The sequence below is a fragment of the Carassius auratus genome, chromosome 34 (assembly GCF_003368295.1).
Source record: "Carassius auratus strain Wakin chromosome 34, ASM336829v1, whole genome shotgun sequence".
In the NCBI taxonomy this organism is placed as follows: domain Eukaryota; kingdom Metazoa; phylum Chordata; class Actinopteri; order Cypriniformes; family Cyprinidae; genus Carassius; species Carassius auratus.
In genome coordinates this window covers 12,583,671-12,602,824 of record NC_039276.1, presented here as the reverse complement: position 1 = coordinate 12,602,824, position 19,154 = coordinate 12,583,671, and the positions used below count along the sequence as shown (strand labels likewise).

Genomic DNA, 19,154 nt, shown 5'->3' with positions numbered 1-19,154 from the left:
AGGACCATACAAATTTGTGTATCTTGTATTAAAGCAGTTAATATTTGGTGCTTTGAGTGTATTTCTCTCATACGGACCACTGGATGCTTAACATTACACCTCATGGCAAAGAACTCTCTGAGGATTAAAGAATTAGACTTGTTGCTCTCCACAAAGATGGTGTAGGCTATATGAAGATCGGTAACACACTGAAACTAAGTTACAGCACAGTGTCCAGGGTCATACAGAGTTTTTCCAAGAGGGGTTCCATCTGGAACTGACCATGCAAGGGCCGATCAAAGAAGTCGAGTCCTCATTCTGTGCATCAGGTGCAGAAGCTGTCTTGAAAAAACAGATGCATGAGTGCTGCTAGCTTTGCTTTAAAGGTTGCGGAAGTGGAAGGTCAGCTTGTCAGTGCTCTGACCATAGGCCACACACTGCAACAAGTCAGTTTGCATGGCCGTCATCCCAGAAGGAAGCCTCTTCTGAAGCTGGCTCACAAGAAAGCCAGCAAACAGTTTGCTGAAGACAACCTGTCCAAGAGCAAGAATTACTGGAACTGTGTCCTGTGGTATGATGAGACTAAGATAAACTTTTTTGGCTCAGATGGTGTCCAGCATGTGTGTTGACATCCTGGTTAGGAGTAGCAAGAATATTTGGTCTTGCCTGCAGTCAAACATGGTGGTGGTAGTATCATGGTTCGGGGCTGCGTGAGTGCGGTTGGTGCTTTGGAGCTGTGCTTCATTGAGGGAAACATGGATTCCAACATGTACTGTGACATTCTGAAGCAGAACATGATGCCCCCCTTTAGAAACTGGGCAGAATGGCTGTTTTCCAACATGATAATGATCCCAAACACCGCCAAGATGACAACTGCCTTGCTGAGGAAGCTGAAGATGAAGGTGATGGGGTGGCCAAGCATGTCTCCAGACCTAAACCCTATTGAGCAGAAGGTGAAGAAGCACCATGTGTCTATCATCCAGCAGCTCCATGATGTCATTATAGAGGATTGGAAGAGGATCCCAGCAACAACCTGTGTAGCTCTGGTGAATTCCATGCCCTGGAGGATTAAGGCAGTGTTAGATAACAATGTTGCTCACACACTTTGGACACAGTTTTGACATGTTCACTTAGGGAGTACTCCCTCTTTTTGCCAGCTATATTGACAATAATGGATGTATGTTGAGTTATTTTCAGAGGATATTAAATCTATACTGCTATACAAGCAGCACAGTGACTATTGTAAAATATATCCACGTTAATTTCTATAGTATTGTCCCTTGAGAAGTTATTCCAATATGGTTGCTGAAATGTGTGTGTGTGGGGGGGGGGGGGGGGGGGGGGGTGTACTCACTTTTGTGAGATATTGTGTGTGTGTGTGTATGTGTGTATGAATGAATGTAAGTATCTATGTGTATGTGTGTGCCTGTCAGGGAAGTGTTACACCTTCAGCTTATTAATTGATCAATTTTCAGAAGTGGAGGACAGGCATTTCCCAAGGTCTCCATTCTGACTGAATATGCAACTCATGGTTCTTGTTAGTGAATGTGTTAGGTGACCTGGGACAGTCTGGTTAAAACAAATGAAGTATTATGGATAATGTATTGTGACAGCTTATTCATTTATCAGTTCTAGAAATTCAAATATGAACTCGATTTACAAGGTGGGTAATTTGTAGAATAAAAACATGGTTTTGGTAATACAGAGATAAGAAACACCACCTGACAATTCCTGTATTCTGTGCGTGATTAGTGCACAGCCATGCAAGTTAATCAGTGCACTTTCACTTGTTATATTAAACTCCCGTAGCAAGGTATGACCACAGCAGGATCTTTGCAGTTCTGGCCACCGTGCTTTGTTGATTATGATGCCTGTGAAGAACCTAGAATGCCTTTAGAAGAGGAACTTCATGAAGCTGTGCTCAGAGGAGATTGACTGACTGGTGTCAGGTACTGAGGTGCTCCCAGGTGGTGAATGCCACTGTGGCTCTGTTCCAAATCATAGAAAGCTGTCTGCATAGGCAGCTACAATTTAAAGTAACATTCTAACCTCATAAATGACTGAATCAAAACCATTTTAATTTGTATCAATTGTCTCTCAACCTGACCAGCTGGCAAGTTCCCAAAACCCAGTCTAAAAGCCATCAAAACACATTAACCTATCTAACAGCACAAGAAGGTTGTTCACAGTTGATTCCAATAGAGTCTGGCATAAAATATTAGACTCAACATTTTCATTTATAATTAGGAACTGTTCCTATCAATGCTTTTCTTTGTTGACAATTTCTGTCAGCATGTAAAATAAGACTCTATGTGGAGTCTACTGTGAATAAATGTAAAAATCCTGTTGGTATTACCATGATTACAAGATTCCGATTTGTAAAAATGAAGAAGATGATGATATCTTATCTGTGATGCATACATACAAGAGGGACATACATTTGAGCCACATGCTCATATGCTTTTAAGACAGCATAATTTTAGCTGTCTACCATTTGAAAAAGGTGTCAGTACCATGCCTAGCCTATCAACCCTAAAATTGCTCTCTGTAAAAGTAGGTAGCTCACTAGGGTTTAGAACAGAGCCACAAGCTGTCCACTTACAAGAGTATTGTCCTTAAGGAACAGCGATCCGTTTTGTCTGTCATTCACAATGTAGTTGTGTTAGGGTAACTGCAGTCACAGCCCAGTTCACCACTCCCCTATTTAATAAAAGTTGACTAATCGTAGTATTCATCATTCATTCTCTCACAGTGGCGGTCCTTCTTCATCTATGAAGGTGATATGCTCTGTGGAAGGCCTCCCTCCTGCTGCCCATTCTTGCATTTCAAACTCTAACTGAGGAGGTCTTGGCCTGGGGTTCTGCAGGGACTGTGAAGTGACAAAAGAGGCCTGGGTTTCTGGCAGGGAGTCCAGGAAGCAGGGCAAGGGTGGGGAAGTGTGTGGACAAGAAGGAGGAGTGCACGACCGTGGCTGGACCTGAGGGGCGGTGGCAGTGGAGGAAGGGGACGAGGGAAATGGACTGAATCCCACCCTGTGGTCACCAGGGGAGTTATTGATCGAGGGTGGTGCAGAGCAGTGAGAGGGTGGTGGAGGTGGGGTGTCCTGTGAGGGGGCATGAGGTAGCAAACCTCTGCTGTGACTGGCAGGTCGGTGAGGACCCTGGCAGGGAGAGCAGGAAGTGGATTGGGAGCGGAAAGAAGGGAGCGATAAGGAAAAGGTTAGAGATGGGGATAGGTGGTGGCTGGCTTGCGGTGGCTGGGCCGGAGTTGCCTGGGTCCCTTCCCCCTCCATTTGGGCTGTCACTGGAGAAAGATGGACTGGCAAGAAAGGTCCCCTCGAACAGTCTGCCTGAACTTGTGCTTGGGGTCTCTGCGGCAGGTTGGTGGGTATGAGACAGCTGGGCAAGCCAATGCTCCCAGTGTCTGCGCTGCCTAATAGGGGGCAAGCAGGTCTGAGTGGTGCAGACGATGTGACTGTGGGCGAAGGAGCTGGTGGTGTGGATATTGTTGGACCGCTGCTACTGCTGGGAGACGGAGGCATTGTTTGATTAAGGGCTGTCAGGAGAGGTTGAGATCCAATGACAAGCAAGGGCCTGAGGAGACGTGTCATTTCCTGTAGCTCTTTGCTCAGCTGAGAGACTTGCTGGGATAGACTAGTCATCTGTGAATGAAATCAAAAGAATGTAAGTTATGGTGCATATAGTTCTGGCTATAAAATCTGACTGGATGTTTTTCATTCAAAGAGATTCACATTAAACAATGTCCCAGGTAACTGTTTCCTTATCGCTGCAGTGATTACATGTCTCCCAAATCATTCCGCTGTCACAAAATTTAATCGCTTTAGGATATATAGAGCATTTCACTTAGCACCCAAGTCCTGATTAATATCTTTGGGCTTATTTTGCTATATTGACCAGCTTACTCTATATTACCATGTACTTACTGATAGTGCAGTAGTGCAGCCTTTTTTAAAAAAATCAATAAGCCACTTGTCTTACTTAAAATGAGTGTAATGCATGGCCTCTGGTGGCTTATTGGTTTTGGCAGAGCCTGATCTACTTTTCACACATCTTCAAAGATTTAAAAGCATTTTATATCCTGCATGATGTGCAATGTTGTAGTACTTAGGAGTTTGTCAAAATCCAAGACTGTATTTCTGGTCTTGCTCTTGTACTGGACTCAGAAGCATATGGACTCGGTCTTGACCCAGACTCAAGAGTACTACAATTCTGTACACAGTGTTGTACTACTTAAGACTGGAATTGGTCTGGAGGTTTGTGTCACACTGGCATCAAACCAGAGAAAGCATGGTCTTATTTATGTTAAATATAATTTGTCTAATTCTGATTTAATGTGTTTGTTTCATTTACCTCCTCACTCAGTTTGGTGATGCTCTGCTTGGTCTCCAGCTGCTCCTGGTTCACTGTACACAGATGCACACAAAACGAGGTAAGTTTGTTATAGAGAGTGTTAAACATATTTTTTAAGCTAACACACTGAGGGAGGATTGGATGGGTGAAGCAAAGTTTATTGTAAAAGACTGTTCCCTGGGCATCTGATGCATATTGCACACAAAACTTGTAAGAGCTGCAATCTGATTGAACAGCTTTAAAGTCAATGTGCATCGAAATTAAAGTTGTATTAATAAAGTTCCCAGGCTGCTATGATGAATCACTGAGGAAAAATTAATAAATGGATTTGCTAAGGTTTGTAAAGTTCAAGGTCTGTGGCATCAAGACTTATCCTCAAAGGGACTGAAGAGTTTTGATTGAGACATGTAGTGGGACAAATATCCCTGAGCAGCAAAATATTCTGTATTGCTTTGAGGTTCATATTCAATTTCAGATGTACCACCCCTAAATGTCACGTAAAAAAAAAGTTGGCAGTTTTACATATTGGTCAGATGGTCCTGTCTAAGTGGGCGGTTCTTGGAAAGAATAACCTGCAGAATAACTCTGACTGTGCGAGACAGTCTAATTTTGGAAATATCACTTCATAAGATTTCCTTTCTGAAACCATATTCTTTCTTGCTGTTGTGTTTGTACCTGGGGAAGGGGATGGAGGACCGCTCTGAGGTAGGGAGGGACCGAACTCAAACCTTTGTGATGAGCTGGAATTGCTTTCTGTCTCTATGCCATCCACAAACCTGCAGAGACATCAGACAAATGCACTGTTGTTTGTGTACAGCTGATAAATTCAATAAGCGTGGTTAAAATAACTGAAATGGTAATATTAACAATAGTATTAAAATAATTTTAGTAACTTTTATAATAATTGCATTCTATTTTAATATATTTTAAACTATAATTTATTACAATTATGATTTCTTAAGCAATGTGTGACACCGAAAACTGAAGAAATGGCTGCTGAAAATTCATCTTTTCCATAAAAATTTTTTTTTAATAGAAAACCAATATTTTATATTGTAATAATTACTGTATTTTTAATCAAATAAATGCAGCTTTGATGAGTATTAGAGAAGTCCTGCAAAAACATTATAAAATCTTAATTATTCCAAACTTTTGACTGCTATAAAACTGCCTAGATAGAAGTGGATTCCTTAACATTTTGCTAATTAAATTCAAGCTTTAGATAAGCCTTGATTTCTTAGTGTAAAATTGAAGAGCCAATCACTAGAGCAGGCAGGATTCCAAACTGGTTGTCATGGTAGCTGGATACTTCTTCTAAATTATGTATCAGTAAAGTTCTTATGAGAGCCACCAGAGGGGCTGCAGCTCACTGAGGATGTGATGTGTGAGGTGTACGTGTACCTGGGGCTGAGTTCTGGAGGGGCACTGCTGAAACTGACCACAGGGATCTGGAGGGTGGCGGGTCGCGTGTGGTCTGACGGAGGGCGGAAGGGGCGAGGGGGGAGGAGAGGCGATCGCAGGGGGGAGCTGAGGCCCCGGGTGAGGCGAAGGGGAGATCGTGGGGCCCTTGACACAGAGTGCTGCTCTTCATCATTCTCCTCGTCCTCACGGATAGCAGGAAGTTTCTTCACCAGACCACCGTTGCTTTCCCAGTCCAGCTGAGAGAGACAGAGCAGATTTAGTTATGTTATGCCTTCGGTCAGCAGAAATGGTATAGTCAGAGCTTTTGTCGTAATATTTTACTACTTATTAAAGTTTTTCTTTTTAACATAAACCGATATTTACTGTCTATGCACTGATTGATTTGATAAGTCCAGTAGCTGTGTTGTAGAAACTGGGATAAGATAAGATAAGATAAGATAAGATAAGATAAGATAAGATAAGATAGAAAGAAAATTAGAATGAGGATGGTGACTGGAGTAATGGCCGCTGAAAATTCAACAGAAATACATTTTAAGATTTCCTTTTTTTATTAAAGTTAAAAAATCCTCCATTCATAGTCATGAATAAAATGTTCACTTACAAATTGGGAGCAATCTGACTGCAATATTCGCATACTGAATAGTGGCTGGCCTTCTTACCTGCATTCATTCGCAAGCTAAATTGTGATCTTACATCTATTTAGCCATCTAGAATCGCTTTTCATTGTCTTGAAACTGGAATTGCGTTGAACCTAGGGTTACCTCTAAACATTAACACTATTCTACTGCTGCCTTGCAAGCATTAGTACTTGCTTCTAAAAATGCAAATCTAGGTATTAAGGAACAATTTACATTGTTGGTCTTCAGTAGCAAGTAAATCTAAAAATTATTTTCAAATAGGTAGTAAAGGGTCATGACCAGTGCGTGGCAGACTAACACAGCCTGTTGATTAATCTTGCTCCTCTTTTCCTCTCTACCATAGTTCTCCATCTCCAGCTCAACTCTGCATATTTTCCATTGTACTAGATTAAGGAACCTCAATTGGTTTTTGAACACTAAAACACTCTTCTTTGTAGAAGCTGAAATTAATTTCGATTTCTTCATTGTTAACTCTCAGCACTGCATGTTCTTAGAATGTCATAAAAAGAATGGCTGCGAGCGGTGTAATCCTGCGGCACCACAGAAGAGGTTGAAGAGAGGAGAGGCGGCACTGTTTATTTTTGATTTGTCTAAACACATAAAAGACTATGTCAATCACCGTCTGTCGCTATAGGGTGGCAACACACACACATACACACAGCCCACATCCCTGTGTTACTAACAAACTCCATCACATAACTAGGAAGGAAAGAGACTGAAAAATCTTAACAATTTGAGCAAATCTTAATGAACGTCTTCCCCATCTCTTTCTTCCCACCCCTACATTTGTTGTCCCCAATTCAGTTTGACTGAAATCTCTCCATCTTTATCTGCAATCCCCCTCCCATTCTCCGCACCCTGCCTCTCTTTTTCTTCACATCTTGTTTTTTCCCCGTTGCTCTCATGATCTCCACCCCCACGCTCCGTCTGCAGTCCCACACCCCACCTAAAGCAGAATTTATTTTTAGCCTTCTCCTTCCAATCTTAGTAACACTGACACGAGGGGAGCGTGCGTGTGTGCATGTGTGTAAGTTGCTTAAATTGGTGTTTCTACAGAAGTTTTCACTTTTTTTCCCTCCCCTTCTCCAGACAGCGAGAGAGAACGAGGTGTTTATTCTGTCTTTTCCATGTCCCTCGAGTCCCCAAATTCAGTCAATCACAGCTAAGTATAACAAGAAAGAGAGGAAAGAATCCATTACCTTTTCCTCCAAAGCCCCAGTGCACAAACAAACACAGACACACAGTAATAAGGATGCCCAATAATCACACTTCTATTCCCACCAGCTCTGCAATTACGTGCAAATGTATGTGCGAGTGTGCGTTCATTGGTATTCTCTGTGCATTCTGGGGTTGCACACATGTGAAATGAGCAATGGTGCTGATCCGTTATGTCTCATGGCACAAACAAAGTTGATTTTTATGAAAATGAAGAAAATGAAGTGCTTGCAAATGCAAGTCACTGCCAAGATGTCAAGCTATTGTTGCTGGTTGCCAGGGCATTTCTATGCGGTTGCTAAGGTGCTTTGAGAGCGCATTGCTATACAGCTGATAGGGTGTTCTGGGTGGTCTAGGTCAAACAAATCCCTTCATAATGCTATAAGAAAATTGTATATTCAATTAAAAACCTATCGATTTGAGGTAGGGTTAGACTGCAACAGTATCTCGTATATATTTACATATGATATCCATGCCTCTCCACCAGCCATTGTTCGTTCTTTCCCTCTCTTTCTCACTTTATCTCCCTCTTTCTCTTCAAACTGAGCAATATCTTTCTCCAGCTAGAGTGAAAGCTGCATGTGACACCTTGCAGAAGCAGCACTGCAGGAAGAAGTGAAAAGGACAGAAAACAGGCACCTCTCCCCACGTGCCTCTCGCTTCATTGCTATTTTTATCTTACAGGATCCAATCTTAGCTCGAGGCGCGGGGGACCCAGCCAGCACGGAGTCCCCGCCTTCCCTCTGTGCTATTCTTAGTATCGACACACACTCCAAACTGCAGCCTGCTGCTATTCCTGTCTTTGCAAGTTACACTCAAGGTTGGGAGAATGTATATGTGTGTTTAAGAGAGGGGTCTCAAGCACAGGCATATATCTGCATCCTGAAGAGAAGGGGGGAAGGGGCTTTATCTAAGTCAGGGAAAGGACACGGACTTCGAGAATGTGCAAGAAGGAAGGAAAGATGCCTAAGACAGCAGATGGGAATCCATTTTGTCTTTACACACCCATACCCTCCAGTCTGTTGATCCTGGCTTATGAATTAATTGAGTAACTTGGAACTCTACATTCACTATGGACAACTGGGTGTGCAGTAGAGGGTTACAGATTTACATTTCTTGCTTTTTTTATTCATTTGGCAAATGCTTTTTTTTTTCTGAAGTGACTGTTCACACCAGCCTGGATGTTCAGCATGAGAAGCATAAATAGAACAGTTGCTTCAGTTATGAGCGTACACAAAGCAAAGCTGCACAACTTTCTGTCTCTAATTTGCTTGTCATCTTTTTTTTTTGTAATTAAACAACACCAGTACAGAGACGAGAGCCAGTTCTGGATTCCTCCTGTGCTATTCACTGTTGTTTAGCAAAATACCTGTTTGTGAAAATGTTTTATGTTACAGCAGCGGCTCTGGGCGTTTGACCAAACGTGTATCTCATTTGTTGGTTTTCTCGCTTGTGCTGGCAAAGCAACTAAACGGATCAAAGAGCCAAGCTGTATCATTTTCATAATAGGAAATGTGTTATTAAAGAGCAGCAGTTCTTAATTCTATGAGCGGAATCCCTGAACATAAACAGCTACAGCCTGACCAATAAAAGGAGAGTTTTACTCACATGCGACTTGAATATTTTGGCAGGAATACTGACTTCCACTACATGGCGAAAAAAAATCTACCAATGGTTTCTTTTATATTGCATAGGTACTGTCCAAAAACTGTACACTGTATGTAATATGTTTTAAAATTTAATGTCTACTAAATAATTATATAAGGCAAATTCAAAATAATTTATACAGCAGAGAATATAAACCATAATGCTCATGAAGGCACTATTATCGTGTTTGTCTATTTGAATGATGCACTATTTATAGGACTCGTATCAGCTCCACTGCACAACTTACAATATTGATAATCCATTCCTTAGGCGATGTATTGACTCCTGCCCTGTACATCTGAGGCAATTGCCTCAGTCCTTCATGCACATAATTCGGGCTAAAAAAAGCACATGTACACACTGCTTGACCTTTACAGTCGTGGATGCAGAATCAAAGGTAATACATTGGGATTGTCACCCTTTGACCTGAATACCATCATGTGTGCTTGCAAGCATCACTCACGTCAGCTCCACTGCCCTCCCGCAGGTTATAGGTGAGATCGTGCTGAATTTCGCTGACAAACTTCTGGGCATATTCAGGATAGAGGCGCAGCACTTCACGCAGTCCCTTTAGGCTGATGTACTGCAGGTCACAATATGTCAGTGCTTTCACATTTGCGTTGGTCTTGATCACCTGCTCTTTTGTCAGCGAATCCGATCCAATCAGGTCTCCCTTTCCTGTTTGAGAAAAGCATTTTATGTAAGTATTTTATGTAAACGTGTTAAGACAAGTAAAAAAAGACATTGTCTCAATCAAATTTAGATGATTCTAAGCAAAACCATTCTGTTCTAGGTTTGAAAATGAGGGGCACACGAGGCAGCATAGAGGCTAAAAAATATGTTCTAGTTTGGTGCAAAGGGACTATGAAAGCAGTGACAAATTCTGAAGTGTGCAAAAGTATCTCAGCAGTGCATTCTGGGAAGGCACACCGGTTGGCACACATTGGAGGCAACTGAGTTCAGCAGTGCTGGAGAGAGATGGGTGGTAGGATGCATCTTTCATCAAGTAAGCAGGTGTAGTAATTATGCAAGGAATATGTGTTTGTTTGCATGTTTGTACTGTCATGTTTACAAGAGCTCTATGCATCTTATCTATTAGATAACATGGCAGATTTGTTGCTCTTTTACCCCTTCTTCTCTTCTGCTTCCCTATATGAGCAAATCCATGTTTGTACATTGACGAAGTAGCCATGTATTCTGCCAAAAATGTAAAACTATGCAAACTATGCATCAATTAAAAAAATCATATTTTCATATTTTTTTTTTATTACACGACTTATTTTGATCAGGACCATGAACTTAAAATGGACTATTCTTATATTTTATGGAAATGGTATTATATTTGTAATTTATTTAAAGTGCCCTCATATTCTTTCAATAAAAAACATTAGCTTATCCACATTGTCTTAACATCTTTTGTCTAATGACGTGCTCAGGTCAGATCAGTCTTTCATTCTCCTTATAGCCCCAAAAAGACTTGTAATGTCATTGCGAGGTGACATGAGTCTAGGTGGAGAAAGCTATTTCATATCCCAGCTTTAATTAAGACAATCACTCCCCATTCAAACACAGCTCAGAGACATCTGGGTGTCTGTGTGTATTTATTGGTCTTGTTCTGAGAAAAAGTGTTTATTGCTGTGAGTCTTGACTAATCATTCACTTACATTTCATTTTTTATCAGTTATAGCAAATTTGCACGGTGTCTTTCTGTCCTGCTCTCTCTCTCTCTCTATCACTGTTTTCCTGGCTGTCTCTCTGTTTGTCTCTCATTCTCTCTCTCTCCAGTATTCTCCGGAGCCTCCTATGGATCCTCGGGTCAAGCTGTCAGATCGATAACGCCACAGGAAAGTGCCATACTTTGCATGTGTGCAGGTGATGTGTTTCGATATCAAACGCAGATCTTTCAAACACTGAACCAAACAGTGTCTCGGTGACAGTGAGAACACAGGCAGGCTATATATATGTACCTGAATGAGTGTGTGCATAAGAAAAATATTAAGCAGCACAACTGTTTTTAAAATTGTTAAGGTTTCGCAAATTAGCATATTATGATTTCTAAAGGATCATTTGACACTGGAGAGTAGATTCATGGTTGCTGAAAATTCAGCTGTCATCACAGGAATATATAAAATGTTAAAATATATCAACATACCAAACAGTAATAATATTTCACAATATTACTGTTTTTAATATATTTTTTGATCAAATAAATGCAGCCTTGGTGAGCATAAAAGACAGGCATAACATTATGACCACCATCCTAACGACAAATCACCTTCTTCCCATATTGCATCCTGGTGTCATGTGTTCCCCAGGTAAGCAACGCACACACACCCGGCCATCCACGTGATGTAGAAGAAAACATGATTCATCAGACCTTTCATTGCTCCATGGTCCAGTTTTGATGATCACGTGCCCACTGTTGGCACTTTCGGCGGTATACAGGGGTCAAAATGGGCAGCCTGACTGGTCTGCTGCTATGCAGCCCCATACGCAACAAACTCCAATGCACTGTGTATTTTGACAGCCTTCCATCAGAACCAGCATTCACTTCTGGAGCAATCTGAGCTACAGTAGCTTGTCTGTTGAATGCCTAATACTGTATATCTCACCCGCTAACTGGTGCTGTGATGAAGAGATAATCAGTGTTATTCAATTCACCTGTCAGTGGTCATAATGTTATGCCTGATCGACATATAATTATATAAAACGCTGTCTAGATAGGCAGTTCACTAGGTTTTGGAAAAGAGCTATAATATGCAGAGTGAAAGAATTTGTCTGTCTTGTGTTTATTTTCTCTGTACTGCATGTTCTTTTCCCCATTCCTTGATTCACTCCCTCCCACATTATTTTTCATGTGTGTGGAGATCTATGGTTCTCGCCTTCATGTGTCAGCCAGTATTAATAGTCAAAGCACTTTAATAATGCATTAACCATCAATTATTGAGTGTGCAAGAGAGAGGTGGATGTGGCCTAGGAGCACACCAATATTTGATTTGATCAGAGCAATAGAGTCCGGGCATTTTGAGATAAAGAGACTCACAGACACACAGGAACCTTTAGCACGGCGAGAGGTTTAGCTCATCGTTTACTGTGACCTTTTGAGAGCTTTTATTTCTAGATTAACTGTAGGCACTGTACAAGAGGAGGCTCTGATATGACAAATAGTTTATTTATGACTGTTAAAACTGCAAGCATTTTATTATAATTTTTTTTTTTTTTTTTTTTTTTGTCCTTTGGCATGAAGAAGCTTTTATAGTGCCATGTAAATCAATGTCATATTATACGCTATCTTCTAGATATTGGATCATTTTGGTATATCAAGCATGCATAATCCATATTCCACCCAAATGTTTTATAAAGGTTTGGCTCCTCATGTTTTCATATGAGGGGTCTAAGAAACGAATGTGTGGACGTGTGTTGAGCAGCTGCTCCATGTTCAGATGAAAAGAGAAACACGCATTAAACGTTTCATAGTCCTGCTGTCTTGCCGTTTAAAAAAAAAGAAGAAAAAAAAAAAAATATATATATATATATATATATATATATATATATATATATATATATATATATATATATACATATATATATATATATATATATATACATATGCATGCACACACACACACACACACACACACACACACACAAATAATGAAAAAGCAACAGGAGACAGAAATGGAAAGAAAAGGGTATGGCAAAGAGGGTCCTAGGTGACTAAACTAAAAGAACACAAAGAGGCAGAGAGAGACTAGTGAGAGGATGTATTCATTGTAATCCGTCCTAATACCCTCAAAGGCATACGGATGATGTCTGTGACAACACTGCATTGATACATCTCAAACAGGACAGCATTCGTCCATTAAACTGGCTCATATGCTCTGGTGCAAAACATTAGATAAGGATTATGAAAAAATCCTTGGATTATGAACAAATGAAGGAGGTTCTCCATGTTCCTGTGTGTGTGTGTTGGTGTGTGTGTGTGTAACCAAACCCTAAAGATTAAGACTCATATGATGCAGCAACTAACACTGTGTATAGTTTCCTTCTACTAACCGCTGAAGGACGTTCACATGCTGTTATCTTGCTTCTAAAAGCTTCACAGCAAGGTTTTTGTGAGGTCTTTTTGATGTGTACATCAACTAGGAATGCTTTAAGATGAAGTTTAGCATTTATTATAATAATAATAATAATTATTATTATTATTGAATTACCCTCAGACAGAATCTGTCTATGCCAATAATTACCATTTGAAATAAAACCCTGGGCTTTCTTTTCTTTTTCTTTTTTTTTTTTTTTTTTAATTTCCCTCCCTGTTATTCATATTATTTTATGCATGTGCTTATTAGTATGTTTTTCTCCATTGTAAAGCGAACTGATTAGAGCAGCATGACACAGAACAGTCCTATGTAAATTAAGCCATTAGGGAAAGCAGTAAAGGCAATGTATCACTAATGCAAGTATTTGTTTTGGGTACTTTCAGAATTATATTTTATATAATTTGGGCCCAATCGTATGAATTTATTATTATTATTTTTGTAATGTAAAATGTCTCTTTATATGCACATATACAACAAATGCCTTTCAGAAATAAAGAAATATTAACTTGAATGAAAATTGTGACATTTAGCTCAAGAGTCACTGAATTTCTGCCCCATTAACATTGAGTATGTATCTAGTAGATATCATTAGGGTATACACTACCGTACAAGATCATGTGTTTCACAGAGGAAAGGGGGCATTTACATGGATTCTATTGCTATTTGTCATCAAAAGTAACTTACAGGGCAGTTACTGCAGCAACCACTAGGCTAAGTGCCTCGCCGAAGGACACAATAGGTCATAAAATCATGAATCCTCATGAATACTACTGGGTTTGACATCTGGGGTGCTTGCCGAGCTCATTAAGCTCTACAATACCATAAAAAACACTGACCTTTTCTAGTGCAGTGGATGGAGATATATTCACACATTTCCAAAATATTTAAACAGAAAACATTTCATTGCTAACCCATGAGTGTCTCAGATTCGAGTAACTACATTTCCTGAAATGTAATACTATATGCATCAGATTCCTATGCATTTACTGCGTTTATGTCAGGTTTTCTTCAGATTTTTCTTCAAGGACTGGAGGGTGTGTTAGGAATGTGAATGTAAGTGTGGGAATGACAGATACGGTGCATGGAATAGCAATCACAGATTCAAGTACATGTGAGCTGGATTGCTAAAATCTCTTGCATAAAAGCACAAGGTAATTTCAGGCTGCAGGCTTCATATTTATACCAGCTCGGGGCAAAAGATGTTCTTAGGTTAGTCAACTAGTCCAAAGCAACATAGCCAATAGTTGACTGATTGATTGATTGATTGATTGACTGAATGTTTGACTGGTTGATTGACTGACTGGTTGACTGGTTGATTGATAGATTGATTGATTGATTGATTGATTGATTGACTGGTTGATTGATTGGATGATAACCCTTGATGAAACTTGATGTACAGCACTTAGGTCTATCACTTTCAAAGTTCCATTTCAATTAGACTGCTGCCTTAAGATGTGGTCACACATTAGCTAAATGTATTTGTAATTTTGCGTCACAATTCTGCCCTGTCCAGTGTCAATATAGTGTAGCAATCCATGAACACAGAAGTCACTTTTAAACTAAGCAACCTTCTTTAGGTCATTGTGAAGAATTTGTGTGAACAACTTAAACACAAGTCAAATTTCAACTAAATTGACTATATTCTGCAGGTGAAAATTGCTGAACAATGGTAAATGTAACGCTCATTTGGAAGGTAACTGCTTACACAGGCATCTCACTATGTTTTGGAGCTGAGATTGTATTTTTGCAGCTTGCAAGTCATGTATTGGCAAGCACATTAGAAAAACCACACATCACCTCGTTATCAACAGCAGCTGAATATTGCAGATAATATATGCATTATTATGCATATCAAAGGAAGACAATTAATGAGAAAATGAAGCCAATGAGCCGAATATGTGTGTATAATGGGGGGGGGGGGGGATTGTAGTTACTGTTAAGGAGACTTGAAAATTAAATGGGAATTATCCTTGAAACAAAAAGAACTACAGATAGTGGGAGGATGAGATTTGCAAGTGTGTTTAGGTGGTTTAAAAGACCAATTATTTAGCTAATTTGTAAAGTCTGAATTATGTCCGAAATTATACATTGATTTTAATGGATGGCGTGTTTGTATGTGTGGGCAGTTTTCATTGTATTGGCCTGTCTCAATATCACATACAGTAGGAAGCACAACTAATAGTGACAGGTAGGAGGAATTTAAATGGGCTTTGAAATTGCTGTGAAATTGTAAAACAGAAGCCACTGAATCAGTCAGCATGACTGACACACAGGTATGTATTTGCACTAGCTGTAGAGTGTTACCAGTGAGCCTTGAGTCTGTATGTAATTGTTTCATTTTGTTTTCAGTTTTCCACAGTTAGCAGCACATGTGTCTGAATAATAAAAAAAGTGAGATTATTTTGTGCCACAAGTGACACCAAATAGAGTTGAATGGAATTTGTTGCTCTAAATGGCAGTGTTTAAAAAAGGTCTGAATGCAATATACAATTCTTTTTCAACAGTTTAAGTACAAAAGAACATTTGGGGCCTTTATTAAATCTATAATTATTTCAATGAAACAAGAACAAATTTCAGCATAGATTTTTTCAGAAAATCGTAAAGTAAATTGTCAGTTTAGATCAAATTCCTTCTTGTTTCATCATTGAGCTTGATTTTGTGTGTGTGTGTGTGTGTGTGTGTGTGTGTGTGTAGGGTGAATTAAGGTAATTTGGGAAACATTTTGCAATTGAGCTGACTTGCAAAAAATTGCACAATTATCCTATATTATCTCCTGAACCCTATGGTTTGTGTGTAATCTCACCCAGTATAGCCAGCACAGTGTTGTCCTTGAGCACTTCCATGGAGCCTGAGCAGACAAAGTAGATGGCCTGCAGAGCATCACCCTGGCGAATGAGGAACTCTCCTGGAGCACAAAAGGAGGTTTTGATGATAAGCGACAGAGAGCGCAGACACCCTCGACTGGCCGACTCAAACAGAGGCAGCTGGAGAAGCTCTTTATTCAGGTGCATAGCAATGTCAGCCCGCAATTCATCTGGGAAGTCCTTCAAAAGCTGGGAGAGAACAAAGAGATCTTTTATTTGAAGCACTGACTTTTACTTCTCATTCTTGAAAAGCATAAAACATATGTATTTACAGTTCTTCCTCAAGGAATCAATTGCAGCAAAGAAACTGCAGATAAGTCTTCAACTTAGAATTTAATGGGAGATGATATTGATATCAAAGCAAAGAGATGGTTGTGAGTTATGTAATAAGTGTTTTGAATTGGGCTCTTTAAATACACTGTGAGTAAGAGTGCTCTTGTTAATGAGCAGATCAGAGTTATGGATGAGACAGAGAATAGAAAGAGAAAATAAATTAAATTATAAAAGATAAGAGGGATTATGAAACAGAATGAGCAATAGAAAGAGAGCATGGTGAAGCGAAAAGAGAATAAAAAAGGCTAATGTGCTTAGACAGATGCATCAAATCACACTAGTGAAATCAAGAAGGCCAATAATGCCAATAAAGTAATGCAGATTGGAATCAACTGTTGTATAGAAAATGAGCTAAAGTTACATACAATATAATACTATGAGTGTTTTTAAATGCAAAATGCATTCTCTGTAAACGTTAAAAAACATTTTCATGGAATATCGAATAAATTTTGCCAGAGTGGACAAGTTTAGCCAAGTTAACATGCTACTCTGTACTTAATAATTAAGAATTTACTATCAAAATAGGATCAATAGGATTTTGTTGCCTTCTTTTTCAGGTCAAACTGTTAGATATTTACTTACGTATTATTTATTTTTGCACAAGAAATTAGGTACTTATTAATGAATGCACCTCAAAAGAGGCACTTTGCACAAATGCAGTATATTTCGGTGTTATATAAAGTCACATTTTTAAAAAAAATCTAATTTTATATGTAATGAATTCAAAAGTTTCTATGTTAACTGACCTCTATGTAAAAAGTACACTACTTACGAAATGTACCAAGAATTTAACAACTTCAAAAAGTGTCAGAGCTACTGATCCTCTCAGCATCAAAAAACCAAGAAAACCCAACAAGTTTTCAATGAGTAGATCAGAACAGTAGTTCAGTAAGTCCAACATGACTGCACATACTGTCTGCACTTTCAGTACAACAATTTGAACATGATTTATAAATTGTGGACTTGATAAAAGTTTAAAAGTACTACCTCGCTGACATCGATGCCATTGTTGACAGACCATGTGGTCTGAAAGCACTCCAGCATGCGCTGCGCGAGGGCCTTTGGCAGTCGATGCACTCGGATGAAGTCTTTGAGGTCTTTGGTACGAGTGTGATAGAGAGAGCGGCGTGAGTACATCCTCTGAATAATGGCCGTCACGTTACCGAAGACCGCGGCATGCATGAGTGCTGGGGAAAAACACAAAAAGCTAGCATTTCAGGCGACTTTGAACAATGATATTGTGGTGCTTTATGTCTTTTTGCACCAAGTTCTTTATTTATTTTTTTGACAACATGACAGCACGTTAATAAGGAAGTACATTTAAAATGTTTTCTTTAAACAAGTTTTCACACTGTTTAATAGTGATGTGACATTCAGCCAAGTATGGTGACCCATAATCAGAATTTATGCTCTGCATTTAACCCATCCAAAGTGAACACACACAGCAGTGAACACACATACATATACAGTATAATGTACCTCTATATACACTTTTAAGGCTTAGTGGAGGAAGTGTAACCTCACTAAAGTTTTTTATCAGGTAGTTGCTTTAAAAGTCACACCTAGCTAGTAAAATATAAAACAATTGTTCCGTTGCAATGATGGACAGTCCTTTGATGTTGTACATCATGATGCGCTCGTGTTTATGCCACAAATGCAATATCCAAAAAATGAGACAGATTTTACCAGGAGTTAAGGTTTAGTCATTTGGTAAGAAGCGGACCAGTTTTAACATCTTGCTCCAGCCTGTTTTCTTTCTATTGCTATTTATATATGTTTCCTCTGCATACATTCAGTTCAGAGCAACGGTTTTCACTCCACCACCAAACTCTAAATCATCTATTTATTTAACATTTTGAACTTTGCCAACATGAGTGTAAGCAATCGAGAAGGACTGGAGAGTACTTGTGGAGTGCTAATTCAAGTCTACATAAATTGTTGCGGAAATTGCATGCCGCTCTTCTGTTCAAGAACTGCGCTCAGCGTAAGTGGCTGCACCTGGGTTATGTGGCTTGGATGAGATTTTTGATGAACTCCATGAAAATCTTCAAAGTAGGTGAAATAGGGCAACAGAATAATTAAGAGCTAATAAAACCTGTTTCAACCACCTGATTCCTGTAGGAAGGACATATGAGTTCTCTTGCTGAATTGTCTCTAAGAAGGGCGATTATATGGAGACCTTTTCTTAATTCTCGAGTTTCAGTTTGGTCTCAAACTGTGCGGCCAATATGAACTCAAATCATTGATGTGAAGTGGAGGCACTTATTGAAGAAGCACTTCAGAAAAGACCTTTTCCACAAATACTTTAATATCAGCATTACTTAAACATCAAGTGTTATATTTCATAAACGTTATTTATTTATTTTTTGCTAAAAAATTTAGCTAAAAATTCTAAATAAAAATGATAAAGACATTGGCAATAGAAACAGCAATTCCAATAGAAGATGAATTGAAAATTAGACAACAGTTTGACCTCCTGAGGTTCAGGATGATTAACAGTTAGGCTACTCCATGTGACCTTGCAAATTGCACTGAATCAAATCAAACCTTTATTTCTGCTAATTAATTTTAGGATTTAATTTAAAT

General features: G+C 39.3%; 1 protein-coding gene and 1 long non-coding RNA gene across 2 annotated transcripts in view; one reads left to right on the top strand and one right to left on the bottom strand.

Annotated features, from left to right (window-relative positions):
- Positions 1–1,343: 1,343 nt before the first annotated feature.
- kcnh3 (potassium voltage-gated channel, subfamily H (eag-related), member 3) overlaps positions 1,344–19,154 on the bottom strand; it is a 93,449-nt gene continuing 75,638 nt past the window's right edge. Inside the window, exons 9-15 of the mRNA XM_026218090.1 lie at positions 17,556–17,755; positions 16,175–16,424; positions 9,735–9,949; positions 5,751–6,007; positions 5,025–5,125; positions 4,350–4,402; positions 1,344–3,640 (exon numbers count right to left, since the gene is read on the bottom strand). Of these exons, the coding sequence (XP_026073875.1) occupies positions 2,726–3,640; positions 4,350–4,402; positions 5,025–5,125; positions 5,751–6,007; positions 9,735–9,949; positions 16,175–16,424; positions 17,556–17,755 (1,991 nt within the window). The 3' untranslated portion in view covers positions 1,344–2,725. The remainder of the gene's footprint in view (positions 3,641–4,349; positions 4,403–5,024; positions 5,126–5,750; positions 6,008–9,734; positions 9,950–16,174; positions 16,425–17,555; positions 17,756–19,154) is intronic.
- LOC113053233 (uncharacterized) lies at positions 4,372–10,556 on the top strand. The gene is made up of 4 exons (XR_003277194.1): positions 4,372–4,428; positions 9,542–9,668; positions 9,759–9,971; positions 10,065–10,556. It is a non-coding gene; the product is annotated as an uncharacterized LOC113053233 (long non-coding RNA).